This window comes from Phyllostomus discolor, chromosome 7 (assembly GCF_004126475.2).
Source record: "Phyllostomus discolor isolate MPI-MPIP mPhyDis1 chromosome 7, mPhyDis1.pri.v3, whole genome shotgun sequence".
In the NCBI taxonomy this organism is placed as follows: Eukaryota; Metazoa; Chordata; class Mammalia; order Chiroptera; family Phyllostomidae; genus Phyllostomus; species Phyllostomus discolor.
Genome location: NC_040909.2, coordinates 63,787,888 through 63,814,470, shown reverse-complemented (window position 1 = coordinate 63,814,470; position 26,583 = coordinate 63,787,888). Strand labels below are relative to the sequence as shown.

Here is a 26,583-nt window from a genome sequence, read left to right as displayed (position 1 = left end):
AGGATCTGCATCCAAGATTACTCTATCCAGCAAGGCTTTCATTTAGAATGGAAGGACAAATAAAGTGCTTCCCAGATAAGGTCAAGTTAAAGGAGTTCATCATCCCCAAGAACTTATGTGAAATGTTACAGGGATTTATCTAAGAAAAAGAAGATGATAAAAAATATAAACAGTAAAACAACAAAAAAAACTCACAACTATCAACAACTGAACCTTAAAAAAAAACAAATATAAAACAAAGCGAACAACTATAACATGAACAGAATCACAGAAATTGAGATCACATGGAGAGTTATCAGTGGGTGGGGTGGGGAGAATGGAGGAATACAAGGTACAGGGAATAAGAAGCATAAATGGTAGGTACAAAATAGACAGGAGGAGGTTAAGAACAGAATAGGAAATGTAGAAGCCAAAGAACTTATATGTACAACCCATGGACATGAAATAATTAGAGGGAAAGCTATTGGGAGGAGGGGTGCAATAAAGAGGAGAAAAATAATGGGGCAAATGTAATAGCATAATAAAATATATTTTAAAAATTACTGAAGATAATAATGTATGCTGGTGTCACTGCTATTGTGAACACCTGCTGATAAAGAAACTTCATAGAATGTTGCCTATTTATAACTGGACCTGAGGTATCAAAAACAAATGACCAAAATCAAGGATGGTAAGAGACCTCAGAGAGAAGGTACTTCTGATATAGCACATAAGCTTCATCCCCAGTATTACAGTAAGACATGGAAGCCCAGTTCCTCCTGTGTTCACAGGGCAGAGCAAGGTAATCGTGGGCAGCATCCACCACAGTGTCGCTGGGGGAAGAGCAGCATATCACCACCTATTCCCTCTGGTCCAGACTGACACTTCACTGTACATAAGAGGAGACAGAGTCCTCATGAATGGTTAGCTCCAGGCCACACAATTAGTTAGTGGCACAGCTGGGCCTGGATAAGATTTCCCAATATATTCATCATTCAACATTCATTGAGTAACCATTAGGTCCTGGGTGGCATCATTTTCTGGAATAAAATGATAAACAAAAACATTCATGGTTGTTGACCTAGTGGGATTTACAGTTTGATACCTAACTCATAACTCCCCTTACCATCTCATAATATGTGCCCACCTCCCCTCAGCAATTAAGCTCCCATTTTCTTATATTTAGGAGATTTCCTAGAGAAATATAAAATTTCATTTAAAAAAATATTTCATTCCAAACAATTCAACCACTTCATAGCTTTTCTTTTTTCCATGCTTTATTCTATTTATTCAGAATTTTAGAAACTCACATTTAACCAAAAACTCCACAGTGATATTTGAAATATCTCTCAGACAGCTCGAACATTTCCAAACCTCAATTCAAAACCTTATCATCACAATGTTACAAGAAAGTACTGGCTAACTGTATAAAGCTCCTATACTGCATATTATCTAGTGGTTGAACAATCATAACTTATGCTCAGGAGCTCAAACCAGTGCTTAAGATTTCTTACAGTAATGAAATTCTATTTTTATTCCTAGTCCAAATATCACCTCTAAAAGTTAAACTAAATCTACTCTATCATCAAAGACAATGAAAAAGAACCAGTCACCATCTTACATCAAACAGTGTAGTACATAAGACTTGGGGCTACAATACTTCTGTTTAATCTCTTTTTCTCTTTAAAAATTAGAAAAATTAATTAGTGGGAAAATTAACCAGGAAAAGGGACTGCTCTAAAATCTTAAATAATTTAGCCAAATAAGAAAAAATTTTCAAAGGAAGTAATTGACCCCTAGTGGAAATATTTATGTATCTATAATTCTCACTAAAGAGTTTTCCATTTTGACTCTGGAGTAAATATGTGATGTTTCAAATTCATGGTTTGCAAAATCTCAAGGCTCCAAGTAGTACTTAATTCCATAGAGTAAAAAGACACATTATAGTCCTATTCTAAACAGGATACCAGAAAACAAAACTAATACTGTGAACACACAATTCTTAGCTAAAACTCATTGAAATAATCCAAATGGTTTCCATTCCAGGGAAAATACTAAGTCAGCAGTTTGCATTCAGCTGCCTTTTCCAAATGCACAAAATAAGCAAAAACACCACCAGAGGAAAGTGCAAATGCTGAACCTTTCTATTTCTGTTTCCACAGGACTGCAATTCAATCGATACCACCCCAACATGTTCAGCACCATTTATGCACACTTCCAGGTGGCCTCTGATGTCCATCCCAGAAGCCCAGAGAACTCCCCAGAAAAGGTTCAGGGCACCATCACTCAAACCAGAAAAAAAGCAACAAGAAAGCCTGAGACCCAGGCTCCAACTGCTAGAACAAGAGTTGCTAAGCCAGAAAAATAAATGTTTGAGGGTGTCAACCAATCAGATGTACCATAAAGAACACTGATTCTAAACAAGAAAACAATAGGGACAGAGCTATGCATTCCTTAAAGAACAAAAGGCTCTGGAAAAAATAATGATGAATCACAACCCTTTACCTAATACCAGTAACAGCTTAGATTTGGTGAAAGACTTAAGTAAAAATATTCTATATAAGGAAACTTACTTAAGGGAAGTATTCAAAACCCTTCACCCAGGACAGAAGACAACTGATATGCTAAGTCAGGACTGGTGAAAGTCTTTCCAGGGTTATAAAAGGACACATTAGAGTAGCATCCTGAAAATGAAATTATTTTTGAAGAATAACATTAACAGAAAAAGGAAACAAAAACTGCTGTTTTAACTCAAAGACAGAGAACTTCCAAATCCTCATTCTCCTGCAGGACTTAAAAGGACAACAATCAGTCCAGAAAAACAGCAAAATAAGGAAGTGGTGTTCTCTTACAATTTCTGTTAATCCCCTCCAGCTGTAATAGAAGAAATTCAATGATATCAGCATTATATTTGATCCAGCAAAAATGACAGAACACAACTGCAAGTCACATGAGGAAGAAATGTGAGGACACCTGGGAAACGCATGCGAAAACGTGGAAAATGAATTCACTTTGTAATGAATCACTTCTACAGCTTTGAACACCTACACTGCCAAAAAATAACAAAAAGTGGAAAAGGAAGCATAACACTCCAAACCTAATCAAATGATCCAGTAGAACCTCTGAAAAATATGTTCATTTTAATAGTGAACGTTTCTCAAAACAGAAGGCAATCTAGCCATTTATGAACAAGAACCAAAGATTCAATATGATATAAAGGTGATCCCTCTTTAAAAAAAACATCTGCTGTACAATAAGCTATAAACTAAGCTACTGTAGTTATTGTTTGGTTTTCCTTCTTGAAGACAGGCAGAGTCAAGTCTATGGTCTCCTTTTCCCAGGAAGAGAAAATTCTCTCTTGGGAAATCCACTAAAGTTGTTTGAAGGTGTCCTATTTAAGTTCTGAGATGGACCAGGAATATGTCTGAATTCCCAATATAAATGCCAACTATTAGCTTTTACTTAGGTCAGAGTCAAAGGGAGAAAAAACCACACCACACCTAACTGATCAAAACAACCCACAGAAAAGAGTTGAAAATACTCACGAAGGCTGCCATGGCCCTTTGGCTGAACATTGAGTCCACTGAGCCGTCTCAGAAAGGAGACTATTACAAAGATGCTATTGCAGTTGCTCTGCCACACACTTACATGCACCTTCTCTCAACACCAGGAAGGCTAAATTAGAGATTGAGTGATAATTAATAGGCTCCATGGCAGCAGGAGGCAGCTTCTTTAACAAACAAGTAATTGCTACCTACTGAAAACTACATGGAATCGAGCCAGGAAGGAGGGAGGGGCCCATGACAGGGATCATAAAAAGTAAAACAGACTTTACATCAACAGGTTACCTGGCTCCCATTCAAAAGTACCTGATTATCCCCAGATTCACTTAATAATGATGCCAAATAAATTCAAAATCACAGTACTAGGACTAGAGATCAATAAAATTCTCCCAGAAATATCACCACAGATGCAAGGAAATCTGATCAAAACAGATCGTTTCTCTATACCCTCCAGCCCCAATGTCATACGTTCCTGACTTGATCAGGAAAATAAGTGTCATTTTGTATAAGGTGTCATATTGGAGAAGAAAATTTTTCCTATCAGTGATATATTTTGACTTGATCAGCCTTTGAAAATATCCAGTCTGCGGAGAAATTTTTCACAGCACATAGATAGAGTTTATGCCCTCTTTTCAGGCATTAAGCAATTTCCTTGTTTGTAAGCTCTCTGGTAGAGAAAGATATTCAGCTCAGAAGTTGTTTACTGCATAACTAAAGACTGCTGGCAGGGTAAATAAGAAGAGTACATGGTGACTGCACTTTAAACCTCCAACCCTAGGAAACTAGACAATGCATCAGCTTGTTAAACACTTATTTAGACAATATCCCATCAGAGAATACCAGTACCTACTTACACACTCCCCAGCAAGAAGCAAAGCACTGTACCTCAAACATCCTGAAATACCCAAGACATGGAGATCTGAGGATCCAATCTTCTGCCACGGGAGATGTCTACAGAGATAAACCAGGGCGGCAGGCACATAGTTTCACCATGATTAATGCTGACCAAAACTCTTCATAAAATCAACTCCACAGGTAAAGAAAGACCTATCCCCTTCACTCATAAAAGCCCCAATGGCTTGCCAAAAGAGAGACTATTACAAGGCTGAGGGCTTTCTGACAAGATGCAGCCCACGAGTCCCTATTGATAGTATCTCATGGAAATCTCCAGCATATCTCATAATTAGTTACATACAAGGTAGTCCAGAAGCACTGGAAATTCAGATGATTTACACTTTTCTTTGTATGTACAAGAGTTAAGTGGTTTAATTGTTGATCTTTCTCTTCTCCCACTAATAAAGAAAATGCTTTTACATTCATTCTGTGAATCTTTAACATGTCACTGAAGGAACCCTCTTCATTAAAGCCTTCACCAAGTAGTTTTATAATTTCTTCCTCTCTATTAGATCATTATATCCTTTTAATGAAAATATTTAACTCAATATTTTGCAATGACTAATGCTCTTAACACACACATGTCAAGGCAGAAGCTATGTTCATTACACAACATTATGATGTTTCAAGACCTTTGGCATTCAAAGATAAACAGTCCAAAATGGAACAGACAGGCTACAACTTTATGAAGACACACAGGAAAAGCAATTAGCAAGTCAGGTTAGGGATGAAAGAGAGAGAAGTGGAAAACATCAAGATGTTAGGAGCTATGTGCTCAGTGATAGGCAGCAAAGATAGGTAACACTTCTTGATATTATCAACTAGGAACATCCAAAGATCTTTAACGAGGAATGAGGGAAATCTACAATTTACACACCACACCCTTTTGAATGGTTAGTATCCATCAACTCATCTTTTGCTACCTCTCCTGAAGTTTACAATGTATCTCCTTTCCTTCTTCAGAAGCAGCTTTGAAAACAAAGGACTATGAGCTAAGCATGCTAAGCACCTTTAATAGATCTATTTATCTTGGATTCAGATGCTCAACCACACCCAGACTCTCTTCTCTTTACTGTATCAGAAAACTAGTCCTCTTTCTATTACAAAATTAACATGAGGTTGTCACCCCTATTCACTTCATATCATGACTCACCAGGTACCCCAATATATACTGTAGCCACCACAGCAGGGTGGACAAGAGGGTGAGCTTTAAAGTCAGACAGACCTTAGTTTAAGTCTTGGTTCCTCCCTTATTTGAGTGATTTCAGACAAGTGACTTAAGATGGCCAAGCCTCAGTTTCTTCATCTATAAAATGGGATCCTCTCAGCCTTATATTAGAATTAAATTATATAAAACATTTGAAATGTTTAACATAGTACCTGGTAGATAGTAGTAGGTATCCTAATATGTTTGTAATTCAACTAGATCTGAATTATTCACTTCTGCTATTTCAGCTTCTTGACTATTCTATACAGGAAAAATCTGAAAAAAAATTTACATTAGTACCTTCCTTATCCCAGGACCAAGACAGATAGATAAATACACATATACACATTCATACACACATACAGACTAAACAAGCCATTCTTTTTGTAATACACAAGGTTGCAGTACAAAATGCAGAAGGCAGGCTACAAATGCAAGACAGAAAAAGGTGCAACTTTTGATATGTTCACTCCAACTTTCATTATGATGACACACAACTTTGATATGACATGCAACTTTCATTACTTCAACCCCAGTAAGTTTCAGTTTCCTAAACGTACACGAGATTAAAACACTAACATAAGATATAACCTGTAGTAAGGGCTTTAACAATGGTGGATGTCACTGTTATTATTATTGCTGTTTGTGTTTCTTTGTGTGATTTGTTTTTCAACTCAAAACTACTGGACTGCCCTGGCTGGATGGCTCAGTTGGTTGGAGCATTGTCCTGTACACCAAAAGATTGCATGTTTGATTCCTTCTCAGTGAACATACCTAGGTTGCAGGTTCAATCTCATCAGGGCACATATGGGAAGACAACCAACAGTTGCTTTTCTCTCACATTGATGTCTGTCTGTCTGTCTGTCTCTCTCTCTCCCCTCCACCCTTCATCTTTTTTCCTTACTTCTTACAATAATTCCAAGTACTCCTCCCAACAAGTACTTGATTAAAATTTACAATAATAACTATGCTGATAATTATAATATGCTAATTTCCAATACACTGAAAGGTCAAAACCATTACCTTTATCTTCTAAGTCATGAGTAAACTGAGCCTGACTACTTCAAAAACTTCCTACAGCTGAATTTCTCAGCCATCCTACTGCTTTCTGCTGGGTTCTCCAACAACAGCCCCCATAATTTCTCTGGTCTCTTTTCCCAGGTCCCCTTCTTACACTCCACCTTCCTAAAGAACAACAGAAATTAGAGCAAAATAAAGAGTAACATATCAGAAGAGCCCCACTTAACTTTAACAATCTGGAAGTGATGGGCCATTCTTATTGGCAAATAAACTAATAAATTGGAAGATCAGATGCCTGGAAAAGATTTGTGAATGTGGCTTCATGTATAATCCACAACAGTTTGGGGGCAGACAGTGTTTTAAAATGTTTTCCCCAGTGAGCATATTTTCTAGCTCAGAGAAAGAATTACTAGAAAGTCAGACAGATCCAAGAAAAAAAAAATTTTAATCTTTTTTTAATCCTTACCCAAGTACCTTGTTTCATTGCTCTTAAAGAAAAAAGAAGGGAAAGAAACATCAATGTGAAAGAGAAGCAATGACTGGCTGCCTTCTGTAGGCACCCAGACTGAGGATTGCCTGGACCAGGGATCAAACCCACAACCTAGGTATATGTTCTGACCAGGAATCAAAGCCACAACCTTTCAGTTACTGAATGAAGCTCCAAGCAACCAAGCCACACCAGCAGGGGCAGAAAATTTTTAATAGTCAACCTTCATTATTCACGGATTCATTATTTGCAAATTCACCTATTGCTAAAATTTATTTGTAACCCCAAAATCAATATTGCAGCATATTTGCAGTCATTTGCGAACAAAGAGGTGAAATATCTGAGTCACCCAATGTGTGCATTCCTAACTATGGTCAAAGAAGGAAACAACACTCCGCCTTCTTGTTTCCACTCTTACATAGTAAACAAGTGTGCTTTCTGTTGATGACTTCACTGTTTAACATGACCCTCAGGCCTAGTGCTGAAGTGCTATCCAGGGGACCTCAGCACAAAAAGGCTGTGATGTACCTTACAGAGAACATACAGGTGTCAGATAAGCTTCCTTCAGACATGACACAGTACTGTTGGCAGTGAATGATTGTTAATAAATCTTAAATAAAACATTTTTAAACAGAAAGACAAGGTTAAGTATTAAATGACGGACAAAAATATGACCACAGGCTCGCAGGAACCTAACCCTGTGGGGCAATGTTTCAGTATTCCCAAATTAAATGTTCATGGTGACTCTATAATACATAACTACCACAAATAATGAAAACTAACTATATTTTTATTTCATCTCTTAGGACCAATAGTAATAACAACAACCACTGCCCCTACTAACCTAATGGATTCAGCACTTACATACACCAGAAGTGTTTTATATTATCTTCTAAAACCTTCACAGCTATTCCAAGGAATCCACTGGAAATAGGAAATCCTATTTATAATAGGAAATCCTATTACCCCCATATTTAAGGGGAGAAAACAGAGGTTCAGAAAACCTTAACAAGGGTCCATAGCTTAAAAAAAAAAGGAAAGATGTTTTTTCACATTATCCTGATAGAGTTTAACAGAGCTCCCAAGTTACTGGTCCCTGCTAGCACACCAGAAACAACACTTCATCCATTCTGGTTATTCTTTATTCAAGAAATATTTACTGGATACTCACTATCCTGGATCCTAGAGATGCCCACTGAACTAACATATTCCCTTGTGCTGTGGGCCCTCCTTCAAGTGAGGACTGAGACACATTAAAACAAGTATCACCTACCAGCCTATTTATAGGAAAAAATGCATGATTTCCTTAAAATACACATTACTTTTTAAATAAGGGCTTCAAATAAAGTGACAACTAAATGCTGTCATTAGTGAATACAACTTTAAAATATACCTCTTACTTACTTAAATATGTGGAATCTAAAAAGAAAAAATAAAATAAACAAGCTCATTGATACAGAGGACAGATTGATGGTTGCCAGAAGTGGGGGTTGGGAGTGGGTAAAATGGGTGAAGGGGGTCAAAAGGTACAAATTTCCAGTTATAAATAAATAAGTCATGGGGATATAACAGACAGCATGGTGACCATAGTTAATAATGCTCTACTGCATATCTGAAAGTTGCTACGAGAGTTCTCATCACAACTTCTTGTAACTATGTGTGGTAATCGACGTTAACTACACCTATTGTGGTGATCGTTTTACAATATATACAAATATCAAATCATCATGCTGTACACCTGAAACTAACATAATTTTATACATCAATTATACCTCAATAAAAAATTTATATTGATTACATTTTGACTTGCTAATATGTTGGATGCATTGGTTTAAATAACATATTACTCTCAATAAATAAATAAACAATATTTATTTTGCAGGGTAGGTAACGTGACCACCAAGTGGGCTCTTTTGTTTCCCAGGAAAGAGTTCATCTGGCTGCTGATGTTCTGATCTGGGTTCCCTATCACCCTCCCACAGCCACCCATTTGCTGACCGTGGTTTAAAGTTGACCCTTTCTTGCACATATTAACTCCTGACTACACAGAGAAGTCAAAATCACAGTAAGTCCAACAAATATTTTCTGAATATCATTATACCTCATGGGCAAGGAAAAATTGTCCAAGGACCTTACAAATAATTCACAAATCATGACTTTGAAAAAGTAAGAGTCAGCTCTCTTAATGTCCACCAATTTACATATCCAAGAAATAAATCTATTCTGAAAACTTCCCAAACTGTCTTATCCATTTCCTCATCCCCTAGTTATGGGTGTCTGAACTCTCAACTCTCACCTACACAGCTGACTCATCCTACTTTCTCACTGAAATGCAGAGCTCATAATAAACCCATCTGACTGTCCATTTCTGACCACCATTCATTCTCTCCTATGCTCATTAATTCTCCAAGCATACTTGCTCTCACTCTAAGGTACCTACCTTAATCTGTCTTTTGATTTAGTATGTGTGTGTTTCAATCACATAGAGGAAAACCGTCATTTTCCCTGATTTCTTTATAAACTCAGGATAGAAACTATTTAGCAAAATCAAGTTTCAATAAGACATGACAATACAGAGAATGATATAGCAAATACTCTGCAAAGCACTGCCTTGTACTTGTATGACTGTATACGTGGATTCTGGCAGAAGATGTCTCCTATTGATTGGTAATGAAATTTGTTCCCATTCCTCTGCACAGAGCAGATGATAGCTAGAGAGAGACTCCTGGGTGACAACCCAGTGCTAGTCCCAGTTTGAAAACACACTGCCCATATCCCAAGTATTTGAGAACTGACTATATGACTGAGTGTTTTCAGCTCTAGAGAATCAAATTGTACCTACATACTTATCAGTGACAAAACAACAGTAGAGTCAACAGTGCATACACAGATGAACCACTTCGATTCTCATGTAAACCCCTACATTGTAGCAACACTGAATCAGGTGGGCACAGCACCAGGCTGGGATGGGCAGGTAGGGTAGAGTGGCAGGTATGGCAGCCACCAGGCAGTATCTCTGAACCTTCACAGTGAACCTTCACAGCAATCCTGTTACCCATGTAACACAATGAGTCTGTAACTGATTAAGGCATCCACTTAAGTGTGTTATATGCTGGGCACTTTCCTCCTGAGAAAGATGATTACTATTTGGGCTAAGCCCCTTGTGCTTTCTAATGACCCTTTTAACCACAGGTTTAGGGAGAAACTTTCTGACAATCAAGAAAAGCAAGTTACCTTCTTGTGGTGATCATTTCACAATTTCACATTTCACAATATATCAAAAACTAGTTATACACATTAAATATATATACACACACACACACACACACACAATTCATATTTGTCAATTATACCTCAACAAAGTTGGAAAAAAAGAAAAGCAAGTTATTGTATTGGAATGAATTAAAACTTAGGTACTAGTCTTTAAAATAGCTATACTGGAAGAGAAAAACCCTAGAAGAGTGAAAGATATAAAGACTTTTTAAGATTCAAGGATATAGGTACTATGACTTTTACTGGAAAAATATAACTATATAAAGAGGCTGCTGGGTTAAATCCTGAGCTGAAACACGACAGTTAGGAATGACATTCCTGTGTGGAGCAGCAACAGAAGTCAACTACTACAGTGTGCAGTGTTGTGAAACCCCGTCATGCATCCTATTATTTATTCCTCCTCCTAGCTATAGTCTATAATTATGATGAAAAGAAATGTTGATAAGGACAAAGACTATTCTGGCAACAAAAGTAACACCTTACCTGAAAATAGCATGTGCCATCTTAAAAACCTCCCTGTAGGCACCCTGTAGGTCAGCACTACTTGACCTGCATCCCTCCTAAAGATCCTAATGACAACTGTCCAATCTCAGGATTATTCCATCCCCACACATCCTTCTGTTCTATGGAACCTTTTCTTTCCCTGCTGGTTGCCTTTGAGTTGTCTTCTTATTCGAATGTCTAAAAGTGTTGTAAAAATGCATTTCAAGTCTAAAACCCTGCTGATGCTGTGTATACACAGGGAATCAGAATGAGGGAAGCAGTATGAGCGCTGACTGAGAGCCAGTCTTGGTGCTGAGCACTTTACCACTTATTGCTTTTAATCAGCCCACTCTACAACTGAAACCTTATTATTATCTAGGAGTTCCACTTAGTCCTGTGTTGAAACAAAGGCTACAAAAATAACCTGCCCCAAAATAAAAAAGCTAGAAGGCAGTCAAATTGGAATTTAAGTTAAAAATCCTTCTTACTCAAAACTAAAACCTAGAACTTTAGATTGATTGGACTTGTTCCAGCTCTCATCCAATTTTCGATAAGAACAGATTCTGTCAAAAAAAGTATCAGGGCTTTTTCTCTGGAGAAGGTCAACATGTAGGGGAAAAAAATGCTTGGGTACTCACATCTCAGTGGGTTCATCATTAAGGGTAGTTGAATCTCTTAATGAGTAGTAAGTCCAGAGCTTTTTTACAGGCTCCATTTGTCCGACACACATTGGTCCTGCCCTTCCCTCACATAATCTGGCTGTCCCACTCTGTCAGAGAAGTGAACAGCCTGGGAAGATTCAGACTGTTCTGTCAGCTCACCTCTACATGTGACAAAACAGATGCTGGCTGGTCAGTCATTCTGCCCCTCTGTTTTGGAAGCTCCCACACTCTGCAAACTGTCTGGAATTCATTAAGATGGGAAAACAGGCTGACAGTCGTATTTCAAGTTTTATTCAGCAGAAGTTTTGTGAAAAACAAATTTGGTCATGTGGGCAAGCTTAAAACCACCATCACCCTGTTTCTCAACCAAATCTTTCAGTCAAGTGACTATAGTATGCTTCAAGTTTCACAAGTTTTGAGTCTAAATTAAACTAAAATCCTCTTGTGAGATTTGGGCTGGGCTCCTCATGGTAATAAAATTACGTTAACTCAGATCACTCAGAGATCACATTTGGACAACCAAGAACCCTACCTGGTTTCACTAATGTCAACCTGAGGGCTAACTTTCTGGAAAGGATTTTCCTTTTTGTTTTAATCAGTAAGGAATTATTGTCAATGATCATCTCTGGCCTGACCATAACAAACAATGCCCCATTTTTTACTAAATGTATTCTAATACAGGGAATTTTCCATTCTAGAACAGTAATACAAGGATAATTCAATATGAGGACATAGGATTTGTAGTAAAAGAAGCAGTGTGATGGATCTCAAAATTCAGAGTCATCAGCATCTCCTGGGGGGGCTTGTTAAAACACAGGCTGCTGAGATCCCCTCCAACAGTTTCTGATTCCAGGACATATATGGTAGTTATGAGAATGTACATTTCCAAAAAGATTCTGAGTGATGCTGATGCTGCTGGTCTGAGGGCAACACTTCGAAAACCATTGCACTAACGTGGTGGGAGAATAGTGATGTTGTTAGGAAGTGGGGTGATGATTTTAATCAATGAACTTGGAACAGGGAGCATTGCATAGAGGTGGAATTCAGACAATGTATAAACTCAGGCAGTCCCCATTCAGGTGGCAGAAAATCCAAATTAACCATGTTTACTCAGAAAAGGAATTTATTGGTAAAAGAACAGAAAAGTTCAAGAACAGGCATAACTTGATCCAGAGAGGAAAACACTACAACTACTGAGACCACTGTAATGGTGCCTCGCTATCCAACAAAATGTGTTCTCTTTTTTAAAGTGTAAGTGTTGCTGTCCAGCTAGGGTCTCTATTTCCCAGGTCCCACCCCTGCATCCAGATGTAGACATGAGATTGGTCCTTGCCAATAAAATCTGTACAAAAGTGATGCCTGTCACTCTAGAAAGATATCAGGTATATGAGCCCAAGAGTGAAGAAGAGGCGTGCACACACTAGGCTGGCACAGTGGCATGCGATATAACTGACTCCAAAGTAAACCCCAATTAATAATAGTCCTTTGTCATTCAGCCCCCTGCCGTTAAATTTTAGTGACTCTGATAGTATGACCACACTAGTACTATCACACCCTCTCATTCACTTCTGCATCACCAAAGATCTGAAGCTGCCATATATAATGAGTATCATTAGAATTGCATTCCATGATCCCATCATTTCATATTTACACATCCAGCATTTATCTACTTAAAGCATTATTAATGTTTATCTACCTAAAGACCAATGGACAAATGACCATCCTAAAATGATGCAAGGTGTGGTGGTTCCAAAAAGTCTGCACAGTGATTGCCCAATACACCACTAACCAGTACTCATCTCTCACGAGCCACTCTGCAAGCATACTTCCTTGCAGCAAGTGGACAAACTTTTATTTGGAATGTAACCAGGAATCACACCAGTTGCTTATATTTTCAAGGACTATTTTATTTTACATAAGCTACTGTAAACTCTTCCTTTAAAAAATATATAGAATTTTTTCAAGAATGCATAGTTGGTGTCATTGTATTCCCTTAAGTAAATGACCCTAATTGGCCAATATTATGTTAATGTTTATTCATTCTCATTCTCTGCCAAAAGCATTATAAATTAATTGCAAAGGATTCCACTGGCTAAGGTGCCAATGTTCTAAATTTAGATGATGCTGTTATGCAGGTTCAGTAACACAACATTGCAAAGCTACCTTTCCATCTTTTGTTGAAAAACTTCAAATGTTCAAAATGCTTCAAAAGCAAAACAAAAATATGTCCAGTCCTTTTGGTGGAGAAGGACTGTTATAGTATCTGAGTGTCTGTTCTGTTCATGACTCAGTTTGAGTACTGTCTCTGTTACATGGGATAATGCAAGAGGAATAGGACAACCACATCTTCTGGCAGTCCCGGGATAGACTGCATTGCACTGTGTACTAGGTTCCAAGTTAACCAGGAAAATTACCTTTAGAACTTCTATGTGCTTTGCCTTTTATCAAGTTTCAAAATTCCAGTTATAAAAATAAAAGGTATGTTTTGAAACACACGCTTTTTAGAACCAGTTAGTATTGGGGAACATATCAAAGGTACTGAAGACAAGATAGCAATCCTATCTGCCCGGTGTTTCATTATTCCATATATAACCTCTGCCATCAGGCTAAATGAATCTTCTCTGCCTCAAATCTTCTTCCCACGGAAGCCAGGTAAGCTTCCCCGAAGGAACGTTTTCTAAAACACAAACTGTGCATGTTCTGTCAGTGGGGAGGACCACTTTTGCCATTAGCCCTTGACCTTAGGGAAAATAGGGGAATACACAGGAGTGATTCAGCAAGTTATCCCGCTTTAGGGAAGGGGCAGAGTGGGAGGGCAAAGACCACAGATGCCTTCCTCAGAAATTGCTCAATAACCCACAGTTTTCTTCTGGAAAGGATCCTCCCAGTGCCCTCCCTACGCCTATAACTCACTAGATTTGAATTTTAAATATTTGCTCCCACATGACCCAGGATTATTCCTTTTGGAAGTTACTACTCCATGAATATTTGAATTAAAGAACACAGCTACTGAAATCCAAATGCCTTCAAGTTTTTTTTTAATAGTTGACTTGAAAACACCCCATTGCTTGTGGATCTCAACTTTGAGAAAAGCTTGAACTGGTGTGTGGGAGAAGAGACTTCTTTTTCACTTCTGCACCAACATTGACAATTTCTTGACAGTATCCTCAAGAGGCATGATGTAAAGGCTAAAACACAGGACTGGGAGTCAGGAGTTCTACATGAGTTACTCATTTGTGGTATGCGTGTATATTTTCTTAAATCAACCTTAGGCTTTACTTTTTAATCCTAGGTCACTTGGACCTCTCCTTTATACCAAAAAGTGATTAAAAAACCTGCCAAAAACCATACCTAGGCTAAACATAAGGGAAGCATGGTCAGACATGAATGATCTCAATGCACAACAGTGAAAAAAGCTAGTGGACAACTCAAGTTAAGATGATCCCAGACAGAAGAAAGGATAGTAAAAAAAAAAAAAGACCCATCTCCACTTTTAATCCAGACAAGCACAAATCTCTGACTCACTTCACATTAGGAAAACACTTAAGACCAACTTATAAACAATTACAGAGAAGATTAATGTCTGTATTTTTTCTCCACTACTCAAACTTAATTGACAATGTAGGGGTAAAGAGTGCCGACACCCCTTACCCCACACAGTCAAAAATAAACGTCTAACTATAATTGGCCCTCTGCATCTAAGGACTCCCAACCATGGACTGAAAATAGTAATAGTAAAATAGTACTACCATGAACCAGTCCTATGCATCTTCCTGAGTACCTACAAGATTAGCTGCTTTCCACAAATTACCTTTTATCTTTGTAGCAGCCCTGCAAGGAAGCTATTACCCCATTTTACAAAAGAGAGAACTGAGGTTCAGGGAGGTTGGGTAACTTGTCCAAAGTCACACAGTTATTGAGTGGTAGTGCCAAGATTTACATATTTAGAGACTCGAGTCTTACCTCAAAATCACTTCCTCCTGAGCTCATTCCTAATTACCCAATCTAATAAAGCCCCCTTTTTTCCCAGTCACGCTCTATCTATAACATCTATTTAATTTTCATAGCACCAAAAATTATCTTGTTCATCTATTTAGTTGATTAACTGCATCACCACTTCCAAGATAGAAGTAGGGATGCTAGCAGGAACCTCACCTATCTGGTTGTACATTTGATTCCTGATGGCTAGCACAGAGCCTGACAGCCATAGGCACTTACATGGTTGTAAGGAGAGAGAGCAAGGGAGAAGTAAGGAAAAGAAGAGAAACGAAAAGGTCCTGCTGACCCCAAAACTATACTGCCTCCACTCAAATTGATTGAGTGATGTTTTAGAAGTGTCCTGAAAAACACAATAGGGTCCTCATGATTTTGAGATTTCACTTACTTCCCTAGGGATCTTTCACCATTATCTCATTAACTCCCCAAAGTACTGCACCCCCATCAGCCTGCTCTGGTTCAATACTAGCCAATGAGCTACCATCTGTACATACTCAGCAAAGCACACAGCACTCAAGAAGCTCCAGAAATGATGGCCATAGAAGAGAAAAGCCCCATCATTCTGAATCTCAGGATAGCTGTCTTGTGTAAGCACTCCAAATATGTCTTCTTTATTCCTTAAGGCATGCATGAAAGGCATCAGGAGGGAAAGATGTAACAAATAAATCAGGAAGCAATGTTTCAGATCCACCCTAGAGAAACATGGAGCCTAGTTTCCCAAATCCTCAAGAACAGAAAGCAAGAGGGTGTGAGACTTTCTTGAGACGCCCCCGATGCCAACTTCACAATAGTGTCATTCCTTGCCCTCGAGTACACGATGTTCACAGCATTCACAAAAACCTCTTGCACACTGTACAGTTGTCTTTACAATATCAAAAGCATGTGGTAACTGTGTTTGCTATCTTTGACCCATCTTCTAGATTTTCTCTAAATAATTCATACTTGGAGTTCCGTCAAACATATTTTTATAATTTATTTTGATGAATCAAACATAACAGGGAAGTATACTTTATATTTAAACCATACACACAAAAAACAAATGAAACTCTTGCTTATTGTCCTTAAAAAATGACCAAAAAAAAAAAGTTTAACCAAGGATTTTTTTCCTTATTATTTATCTTAATACTGCCAGTTCTGAAACAAAGCAGTTGGAGAGAGAAATTTAGTAACTTTGATTTGTCCCAAGATACATTTTTTTACACTGAGGTCCTATTCCTGACAGTAAGCACATGTGACCTGTTCTAAAAAAAGAATATTTTCCACTTCTTGCACAACTGGAGCAGATATAAACATCAGCCTGTGCAAACTTTACTGCAGAGCTCAAAGGGAATGAAACACACACATATATATACATTTTAACATTTCCTATAAAGGACATACTCGGGAAAAGGAAATGTCCAATCACACACAAAACACTTAGAATCCTACTTTAATCAAGCTTTCCATCTAATCATACCATGCAAGTAATTTGCATAATAAGATTTGAACATCTGCCAGGTAAGGTATTTCAATTTTATCTGTTTTGCTTGAGATACTGTTCAGATGTTGCTATGCAGAGGGGAAAATTGTATTCATGACGAAATAGAAAAGAAGAAATTGTTATTACCTTCTACCATGTGCTAGGCACTCTGCAAAGCACTTTTATACATTTTACCGCAAATTTTAAAACTTCTACAACTCTAAAAAAGGGTTCTATTGATATTCTTTTACAGGTAAAGAAATTGAGATTCCAAGAGATTAAGTGTCTTGGACACAAACAGAGCAGTTAAGTGGCAACGTTATGGGCACAGTGCTCCAGCCCAGCTCCTTCTGAACCTGTTCACATGTATCCAGTCTCTGGTACCACCACGTGCCCATGGACCACAAGGAAGAACTAGGACTCTGGTTGGAAGCTTAAAAGGCAACCAAATACCCTAAAAGTTTATTTTAAGAGTATGCCCTCCGAGGCATCTAATACTTCATTTAATGTTGTAGAGAAACATGTTTGATCATTGCTTGACCTTAACCGCCAAACTCAAATACCCCTATATTCACAAAACTGACCCTAATTTCCCTTCCACTGTCAAATTCCCAATGCCAATGCTCACCTCCCCATGGTAGTAACACTCTGTTTTATATGTTGAATTGGATCCATATGTTGTCACCCCTCACCCCATGAGGTGCGTTTTAGAGAAGATATGGCATGATGCACCTTTCCCACAGTCACACAGAGCCTTTGACATGTGGTAGAGACTCGTAGACAAGAGCCTGGGGTTAGAGCCAGATGGCGTCCAACTGAATCAGATCCATCTACTTGCTACGCCTCAGTTTCCTTCTCTGTAAAATGAGAATAATAAAAATACACCCAAGGTGGAAGTGAGGATTAACTGAGTTAATACAAGTAAAATATTCAGAATCATTCCTGGCATGCAGTTAAGCATCATGTAAGCATTACCTGTTTCTAAAATTGCAATTAAAGTGTCATTAGTTTTTATTTATTATTATTACCTCATGCAGGTTTTGCAAGATTAAGTTAACACACATCAAAACATTTCAACAGTGGCTGGTAATGCTCAATAAATGTTAGCTATTATTTTAGGTTTGCATTGGCACAACAGCTTTTCTTAAATCAACTTAAAAAAACCATTATGGAGTGGAACAAAAAAGATAAAATACAAAAAAAATTGCCTGAACAGCTCATTAGGATGAAAGCAAAGAAGAATTTACTAAAATTGGGATAATTTTATTTCATAACAATACTGGCTTTAGAAAAGAATGCCAGAGTCAACAAGTGCAAAACCACTACTAAGTAATAAAATACCAAAAAGCCTATCTGTCAGCTGCCACTGAGCACTTACTATGTACTAGGCTCCATGCTAATACTTTTCCACCATCAAGGTAACAGTTAATGTTCTTAAGATCAAGGGTGCAGGCCCCATTTGCAAGATGAGGAAAGTGAAATCGGAGGTCATCCAGCCTGCCAAAGGTCACTCAACTAGTTAGGGACAGAGAGACATGCCAGACAATGCTGTTAAACTCCATGTTACTGGTTCCCTACAGGTTGGGCAGACCATAAAAATCAAGAAAACTTTCAGAAACCAAAAGATTGGCAGTTTTGTTTTTCCAAGAATAGATTATCATGTCATAAAAGAAAGGGCCTTTTTAATAGGAAGACAAAAAGGAATATCTCAGAATAAATCCATGAAATGGCAATGGCCTTATATCAAGGTCTGTGCACATGACTCTGAAGGTGACACAACAGTCTTCATCTTTCTCATTTCACCATTAACCTGTGAAAACTTCACACACCTCTCTATGAATCAGCATTTAAGAATCACCAGTATACCCTGTCCTACCATTATAAACCAAAAACTCATTTTATTTCCCATTTCTAATTTGTAGAAATTTATCTAAAACATCACTAAAAATTTGAAAAGAAACTGAAATTAGATTAAGCCAATTCTTAAGTCCGTCCAGGAAAAGGGCATGAGCAGCTAAAAGCCCACAGAATTGAGTAAACCAAAGAAAAGAAATGTGAACCTGAAGATACTACCATATTTTAACATGTTTTCTTCAGGTCCCAAAGACCCAAAGAGAGTTTCTTGGCTACCAGGAGTTCATTCAATAGTCTGACCTGACTGCTAACATGTGAATTCTGGGTTCACCCATGACATTCGGCACTTTTCCTCTGCCACCACCCTTCAGAGCACATTCCCACAACACAAAAAGGTTTCATAAAACTGTTAGGTTAAACAAACTGCAAATAAGTCTTCATTAGAATCTTTTCCTGTAGTGTGTGTCTTCCTACCACAGTTTTGCCAGTGAGTAGGATGGAAATGTGGTTCCCATCATCTAAATCCAGCAGCTTCACATTCCTAAGGGCAGCAAGGGCTGGTTTAGGAAACGTGTCCTTCTTCATGAAACACTTGCCTGAGGTTAGCTCAAATAAAAAGTATATAAATGCCTCATGGAAGAAACTCTGGCGTTATCTGTTTTAAAAGGAATGCAATGTGGAAAGGAATGCAAAAACAAAAACCAAGCACTCATTGTGCCCAGCACTGTTCTAGGCCAGTAGTTCCAAAGCAGGGGTGACTCTGCCCCTCATGGACACTTGGCAATATCTGGAGACATTTCTGGTTATCACAACTTGGGAAAGGGTTCAACTGCCTCTAGCAGGCACAGGCCAGACATGCTGCTAAAGATCCTACAATGCCCAAGCTAGCCTCCACAACAAGGAATTATCCAATTCAAAATGTCAATAGAGCAAGATTGAGAAACTGTTCTAGACTCTGGGACACAACAGTAAACAAGGAAGAGAAAGAAATCACTGCTTCTTTGGAGCCTGACATCCAGTGTTGATAAAGGTATAATAAACATATCATATCAGAAAAGTATAAGATAGATTATAGTACAGTTACAATTGAAAAAAAAACACATCAGGGCAAGGAAGATGAGAGTTTGGAGGATTGGCAATTATAAACAGTGTGGTCAAGGTAGGCTTGATGGGAATAGCATTTAAAGGGAAACTTCAAGCTGGTGCAGGAGTGAGCCCTGTGGCTCTCTGGGTAAAGGGCTGTCCAAGCAGAGGAATCAGCAAGTATAACACAAAAGGCCCTGCGGTAGAGGGATCTGGAGTATTCCTGGAACACCAAGGAGACCAGCCCAACTGGAAAAGATGAAGCCAGGAGAGTGACAGCAAGAGACAAGGTCAAAGCTGACAGGTAGACTGACCATTTAGGCCCCCTGTGCTGTTTGAAGACTCTCGAATTTTACTGCAACAAAGAGCCATTATAGGTTTTCTGAATAGAGAACAACATGATGTGACAGGCTTTAACACAGGGTTTCTCAACCTCCGTGGTAACAATTTGGGACCAAATAACTGTTTACTTCGTGCTCTGTAGAATGGTAACTGCCTCTGCTTACTAGAGGCCAGTGGGGATTCCCTTCTGTTGTAATGACCAAAAATGTCTCCAGATATTGCCAAATGACTTGCGAGGGAAAATCGCACCTACACTGAGAATCCGTTTTAACAGGAATATCATGGCTGCTGTGTTGAAAGCACATGAAAGCAAATAAAAGTAGAAAGCAGGAGTTCAGTTAAGAGACTCCTACAATAACCCAGGTGAGGGCTGATGAATTTTTGGACCAAAGTGGTAGAAGAGTAGTTGATGAAAAGTAGGCAGATTCTGGACATATTTTCAACTTCCAACAGACAATGCTGAGAATACAACTGATAGACAAAACAGCTACAGCAGTCTTAACTTTTCAATTTCAACTTTTTCCAACCAAGACTTGTAAGAAGTGAGGTGCCCCATCAAAGACTTAAAACAAAAAGCCACGAGGAGGCCCTGAACAATGTGTGGACCCTTAAAGACACACAACAGATGTGTGGGATGGAAAACAGTATGGGGAAATTTTGCCAACCTCATATATTTATTCACAGATTTTATTTAACTTCTTTATTTGAAAGAGCATGTGTCTGCTCCACAGACAGTTTGACAACTTTTTGAATTTAGCCTTCTCTCCATACAGGTTCTGTCCCACACCTATTTCTAGTTTCAGTGTATGAAGCCATTTCTTCCCACGAACGACACTTGACCTGACACATGCCAGAAAGCTAGCTACCAAGACATTCATTCACCTTTGCGAGTAACTTATTGCCAACTCTGAAAAAGCACATTCATTTGGGTTATTCCAGATGGTATTCTCTTCACTCTCTCAAACTCATGTAATATTATGTATCAACTACCATCAAAAATGTTCCAAGGAGTCCAGTTAATTCATTTCATTCAGGACTACACACACACACACACACACACACACACTCCTTCATTCTGCAGTACTAGCATTTGCTCACAGAAGCAAAAGCAGAGACTCCTCAGTAAAACATTAGTCCCTTCAGCTGAATGCAGATAGAACCCCAATGAGCAAAACCAACAATACCCTTTGCACAATATTATTCAAAACTCCCAACCCCCAGCATACACAATCTCTGCTCACACACAAGACAGCCATTATGAACAGAAATCACCAACTACAGACTGGTTTTATGCATCTAACTGCAGAGGTTTCCTTCCCATCTCTGTTACAACCTACAAAGAGGCCGCTTCAGCAACATGGTCATTGAGTGTGCTGCTCAAAGACTTTCTTCCCCAACTTGGATTCAGAGTGTTGACAAAGCCCTAGCAGGGGTGTCCACCCTTTTGGTGTCTCAGGGCCACATGGAAGAAGAAGAACTGTCTTGGGCCATAAATCAAATACATTGCGACATGTTATCACAAAAAAAGACTCATAATGTTTTAAGTAAATTTACGATTTTCTGTTGTGCCACATTGAGGATTCATAGCCATCCTGAGCCGCACCCTGCCACAGGTTGGACACCTCTGTGGCCTAAAGTAATATACAGAGCTCTGCTTTCCACTAGAGCCAAGCAGCAGTCCTCAGTACCAAGAAGTAAAGAACATAGCCCCTCATTCCAGACTCAGTTCACCTTCTTCATTCACCCAGATTTCCGGACCCTCCCCACCCTACCAGCCAGGCCCATTTCTCCAGGTCCTACCCCCGCAGTGAGGGGCCTGCAGGAAGTTTGAGGTGAGTGCAGAAGCACTCTGAACCTTCCAGTCGTATCATTTTACCTTACCCCACAACTAAGAGGAGTGGAAATAAACCCTCTCTGCTCTCACAGCTTCAAGTGACCATACCACCTCCTTCTTGGTAACACTGCAAATGTTGGAAGCTACAAGATTGACAGAAAGGGATACGACAGAAAACTGGGAATGGAGGTATAATAGGAAATGGGCACCAGAGGTATACAGGGCGCCAAACCAGCGAGTTTGTTCATTCCTCTCCTAAAAAGTTGTTTTAAGTCCCCGGCTAATTAAATACGTGTCACTGCCACGTAGGGGGCATCCCAATATCCGCCGGTCCCAAGGCTTTTTCTTTTCCCGCGAAGGCCCAGGGTTCAGTGGGTCTCTACAGCTCCGGTTCTTTTAACCCCCGCTGCGCAGACACGCCCACCATCTGCCCCCCCCCCCCCCCCTCCGCCCCAGCTCTGTAATCTGGGTCCCGCAGGTGAGAGGCCGGACTCAGGGAAACCACACCGTGAGGCAGCCAGAGGCGAGTTTTCCCAGAGAGGCGATTCCTAAGAGGCGACAACAAACGAACTAATTGCTTCCAACGCCGTGCCTCAATATTCACCAGGCTCTTCCCGTAGTCCTCAGCCTGAGGGGTTTACTCAGCAAAGGGTTCACTTGAAATTGTCTTCCCCCTTCCCACCCGGCGGCCCGGCCCAGCGCTCCTCCTCCCCCATCTCGGTGCCGGGTCGCTCCCCAGCCCCCACCCGGTCTCAGCGTTTCAAATCCCTTGCCAAGGGTCCCCTAGTCCGGGTGGGCCACCCGGGCTGCCCGCGGCGCCCCCGAAGTGCCTTTGGGCGGAGCCCCCAGAGAGGCGCTCCGAGCCGGGGCAGACCCCAACTGCGCGGACAGTTCGCCTCTGCCCCGGGGCAAGGGCACAGGGTCCTTGTCCCAGAGCCCTGGCGACCCGCTCTTCACGCCCCAGGGTGGGGGGCGAGAGGGTACCCCGCCGCCCACCGCACCTCCTTCCAGCTGTCACCACTCACCTGCTCTTCAGGGGCTGACTTTTGAGTTCGTAATATGTTTTGGGCTCCTCATGAAACTCCTCCCCTACTTCGAAATCCGGCACGATCCCCGACTCCGACTGCATGTCTCCAGCTGCCTGTCCCGCCACTGCTCGGAAGTGAGAGCGGAGCCCGGGGGCAGAGGGGAGGTGGCGGGCCTGGGTCCCTGGAGCGTGCGCCCCGCGCAGTGCCTGGCTCAGCCAGCCGCCCGTGAGGCTGCCCCCGCGCCGGGAGTTCACACTCGCCCGGGGCGGGAGGGGCAGAGGCCAGAGTTGTCTGGGATTGTAGTTCGGCCAGGCGGGGCTTTCCCGGCTAGCCCGGGCAGCGATTCCTGCGAAAACTACAACTCCCAGAAGGCTAAGCGGGGCAGAGGCAGCGTGGTGGACACCAGAGGGACAACTCCAGTTCGGATTCACTGTCAATGTCAGCGGCTCCTCTCTCCCTACTTACCTCAAGGGTACAGACCTGGCCATTAAAAATTAATAAGGACGGACTCAGCCTGCTCTCCTACTGTCACCCCTCCTCCCAGCTCAGACGTTTGAAAAGAAACGTCAAGTCCTTATTTAAAAAACAAAAAAATTGTGAAGAGTTTGGCACTGGACAGTTTTAGTTCTCAAGCCTGCCTTAAAATAAAAGGATTCCTATCAGCCTGCGTGCTTCCCAGCGCTGCTGCAACAAATCAGGTTGTCCTCGTATTGGAAGAATGGAGGAACTTGCTTTCACTTCGTAATTAAAACATTACTGTGCGTTCTTTTTCCATAATTCAGTCTGAGTTTTTACAACACTATTCATCTATCTGAGTGGCTTTCCACTTTATCCAACTCCACTTGAAAGGTTCCTTTCATTTAAAAAAGTGCAAAGTAACAAAACAGCGTCGTCACTGTTTTTAATTTCTCAGTTGACTGCGAGTTCAGATGAGATTGTCCTAACATTTCAGGAGTGAAGTTGTGGGGCTATAAACTGTAAAAGTATTAATCCCCTCACCTGAGCTCTCCAGTACTCACTTGGGTAACTGAAATACATGCTGGGTTGTACCTCATTTTTGCTTCCTGTCCTTCACTCTGATTAGTCCCAGTAGTATGTCTTCCTTCTTTTAAAAGTGTCTTAAGGCATCAGGGAGGCAAAGAGTTAGAGGGTGGCATTTAAAGTTGTTAGGTTAGGACTCAGCGCTGAAATCCTGAGTCCTTCTCTAAAGCTCTGTGAAATCTCGGGTATGTCATGTCACTTGATTCCTAGAAGCCTCAATTTCTTAACCTACAAAAGAGGAGATTGGCAAACTTGTTTCAAAAGATGTTGCAAGCTCATATGCAACAGAAACTGATTTGTGATCTATAAAAATGCTGCTCGATAGCCATTCTTTTATTTATTAGATCTTGAAGATACTCCTTTCAGAATAACATTTCATATTTGAGTTTCTCCTTTTGGACTTAATAAACTAAATGATCATCCTAGGAGAAAACCCTAAGGAGGTCAGGCTAATGTGTGCCCATCTCCCAGGAGTTGCCCATTTTGCCTCACAGTGAAACATTTTAGTTTTGCATCTGAAAACACCTGAAGAGTGGAGGATCTCAAGATTTGGAGAACAGTGCAAGAGGCACACCATATTGCAGTAGCCAGTATCAAAATCCCACAATAAAATTTACTTCCAAAAATATTATTTTTAGGCCCTTCAACAATACCATTAAAACAAGGAAAATATCTGAACTTTCCCAAGGAAAGTGGATTTTTTGTGCTCGTGAATGTGTATCCCAGATTCCTTGAGAGATGGGTTGCTAGAAATCAGAGGTTTTCTTTGTGTTTTACCTTTCTTCTTCCTTCTGGTAGACTACTAGTCTCCTAGTCTCATCCTGACTCTTAGCTTTAAGTGCTTGAAATGTGGGGAGTAGGGCTGATTTTCACAATGACTTGGGGTATTACAGGCATTTGAAGTGTATGGACCAGAGGTGTTATACATTTTGTATAGTGATAAACGTTGTTGTCCAAATGTCAGCAATTCCCCTGTTAAGAAATACTGAAGTCTTCCTAATCTTTTGGTTCACTGGAAGCTTTTTAATCAGAGGAAAGCTATGGACCCTCTCCCCAGAAAATATAGATGTAAATAAGATTATATACATAATTTTGGTCTGTTGATCACTTGAAGACTATCAAGCACTTCATATAGGAAATGCAGTTTATAACCTCTTAAGAACTGTAAGTAAACACTCCATATGCCATCCATTATATCAAAGAGTGACCTGCTAGACCTAAGGGAACTGAACCTGACCAAGAAAACCCTGTAAAAAAGCTGAGATTCCTGAACTTACCTCCAACTAAGTATACTTTCCAGAGAGATCACTAGGATACAAAGCTCTGAGCTGAGAGTGCCCTGAAGTACACACAGATAGCTATTTTTCCCCCCACAACTTTTCCTCTGGTCTTACTCTACTCTTGATTCAGGAAAAGTTCTCTTCTTTTACATGTGGCAGGCTTATCAATTACACTGCCATCTAATACTCAGTGGAAGTGGGTATACAACCTAATCCTGACCAATCAGTGTACCCCATTTCCTTAGCCACAGTGATCTCTTTAGAGATGGACATAGGACCCTAATAGGACCAGAAGTCATTCTTTGAAGTTTTCTGTTAGGAAAACTAGGGAAAACTGTCTAATTTTTGGAAGCATGGTGCTTGCTGGAGAAATGAAAATTTAGGGCTAATTACTTGTGGTCACATGAGGAAGCTGATAAAAAATAAGAGTGGTTGAGATAAGATCAACAATCATACAAGCAGATATCCTTAAATTTTTCCAGATATAAAGACAAAACTTTTTTTCTTTTTTCTGGAAAAGTTTCTCTGGACTGCCATACCACTAATCCACATAACAAAAAAGGTAGCCACTTGATAGAAGGCCCCTGTAATTCCTCTTCATTAATGAATTCAACCCTAAGAGTAGATACCTCTTCTTCTTCAAAAGTGTTATTTAAAGTCAACAGCTCCATACATTTTAACCAAGGACTGTGTCTACTAAAAGCACAAAAGCAATGGTTAGAGATTGTAATTATTTTCACTAATAATATGACCTATGTTTATGGAATACCTTTACTTTAAAAAAAACAGCTTGTCAGATGTACCTCTTATTTGAGCTTATAAAAATCCAGCAAGGATGAATGGGCAAGGGTTTCCATTTTAGTATGCATTGAATGTGCATGAGATAGGAATATGGCATTGTGCTAGGTACTCCAGCTACAGGACTGAAATGATTTCTTCTCTGTTCTCCATACAGTCACAGTCCAGGAGTTGAGTCAAAGTTTGTTACACAATGAGAAACCACACATAAGGCAACAACTGCTAAGCAGAGGATATTCATGTATGATTTGTACTTTCATATCCATTTAGCTCAATGACTATTTATGAAGCACCTACTCT

The 26,583-nt window shown here is 39.8% G+C and overlaps 1 protein-coding gene across 1 annotated transcript in view; it reads right to left on the bottom strand.

The window, feature by feature from the left end:
* Positions 1-23,429, bottom strand: part of MITF (melanocyte inducing transcription factor) — a 246,141-nt gene extending 222,712 nt beyond the window's left edge. The window contains 1 exon segment of the mRNA XM_036031004.1: positions 23,162-23,429. Coding sequence (XP_035886897.1) covers positions 23,162-23,265 — 104 coding nt within the window. The 5' untranslated portion in view covers positions 23,266-23,429.
* Positions 23,430-26,583: the final 3,154 nt, after the last annotated feature.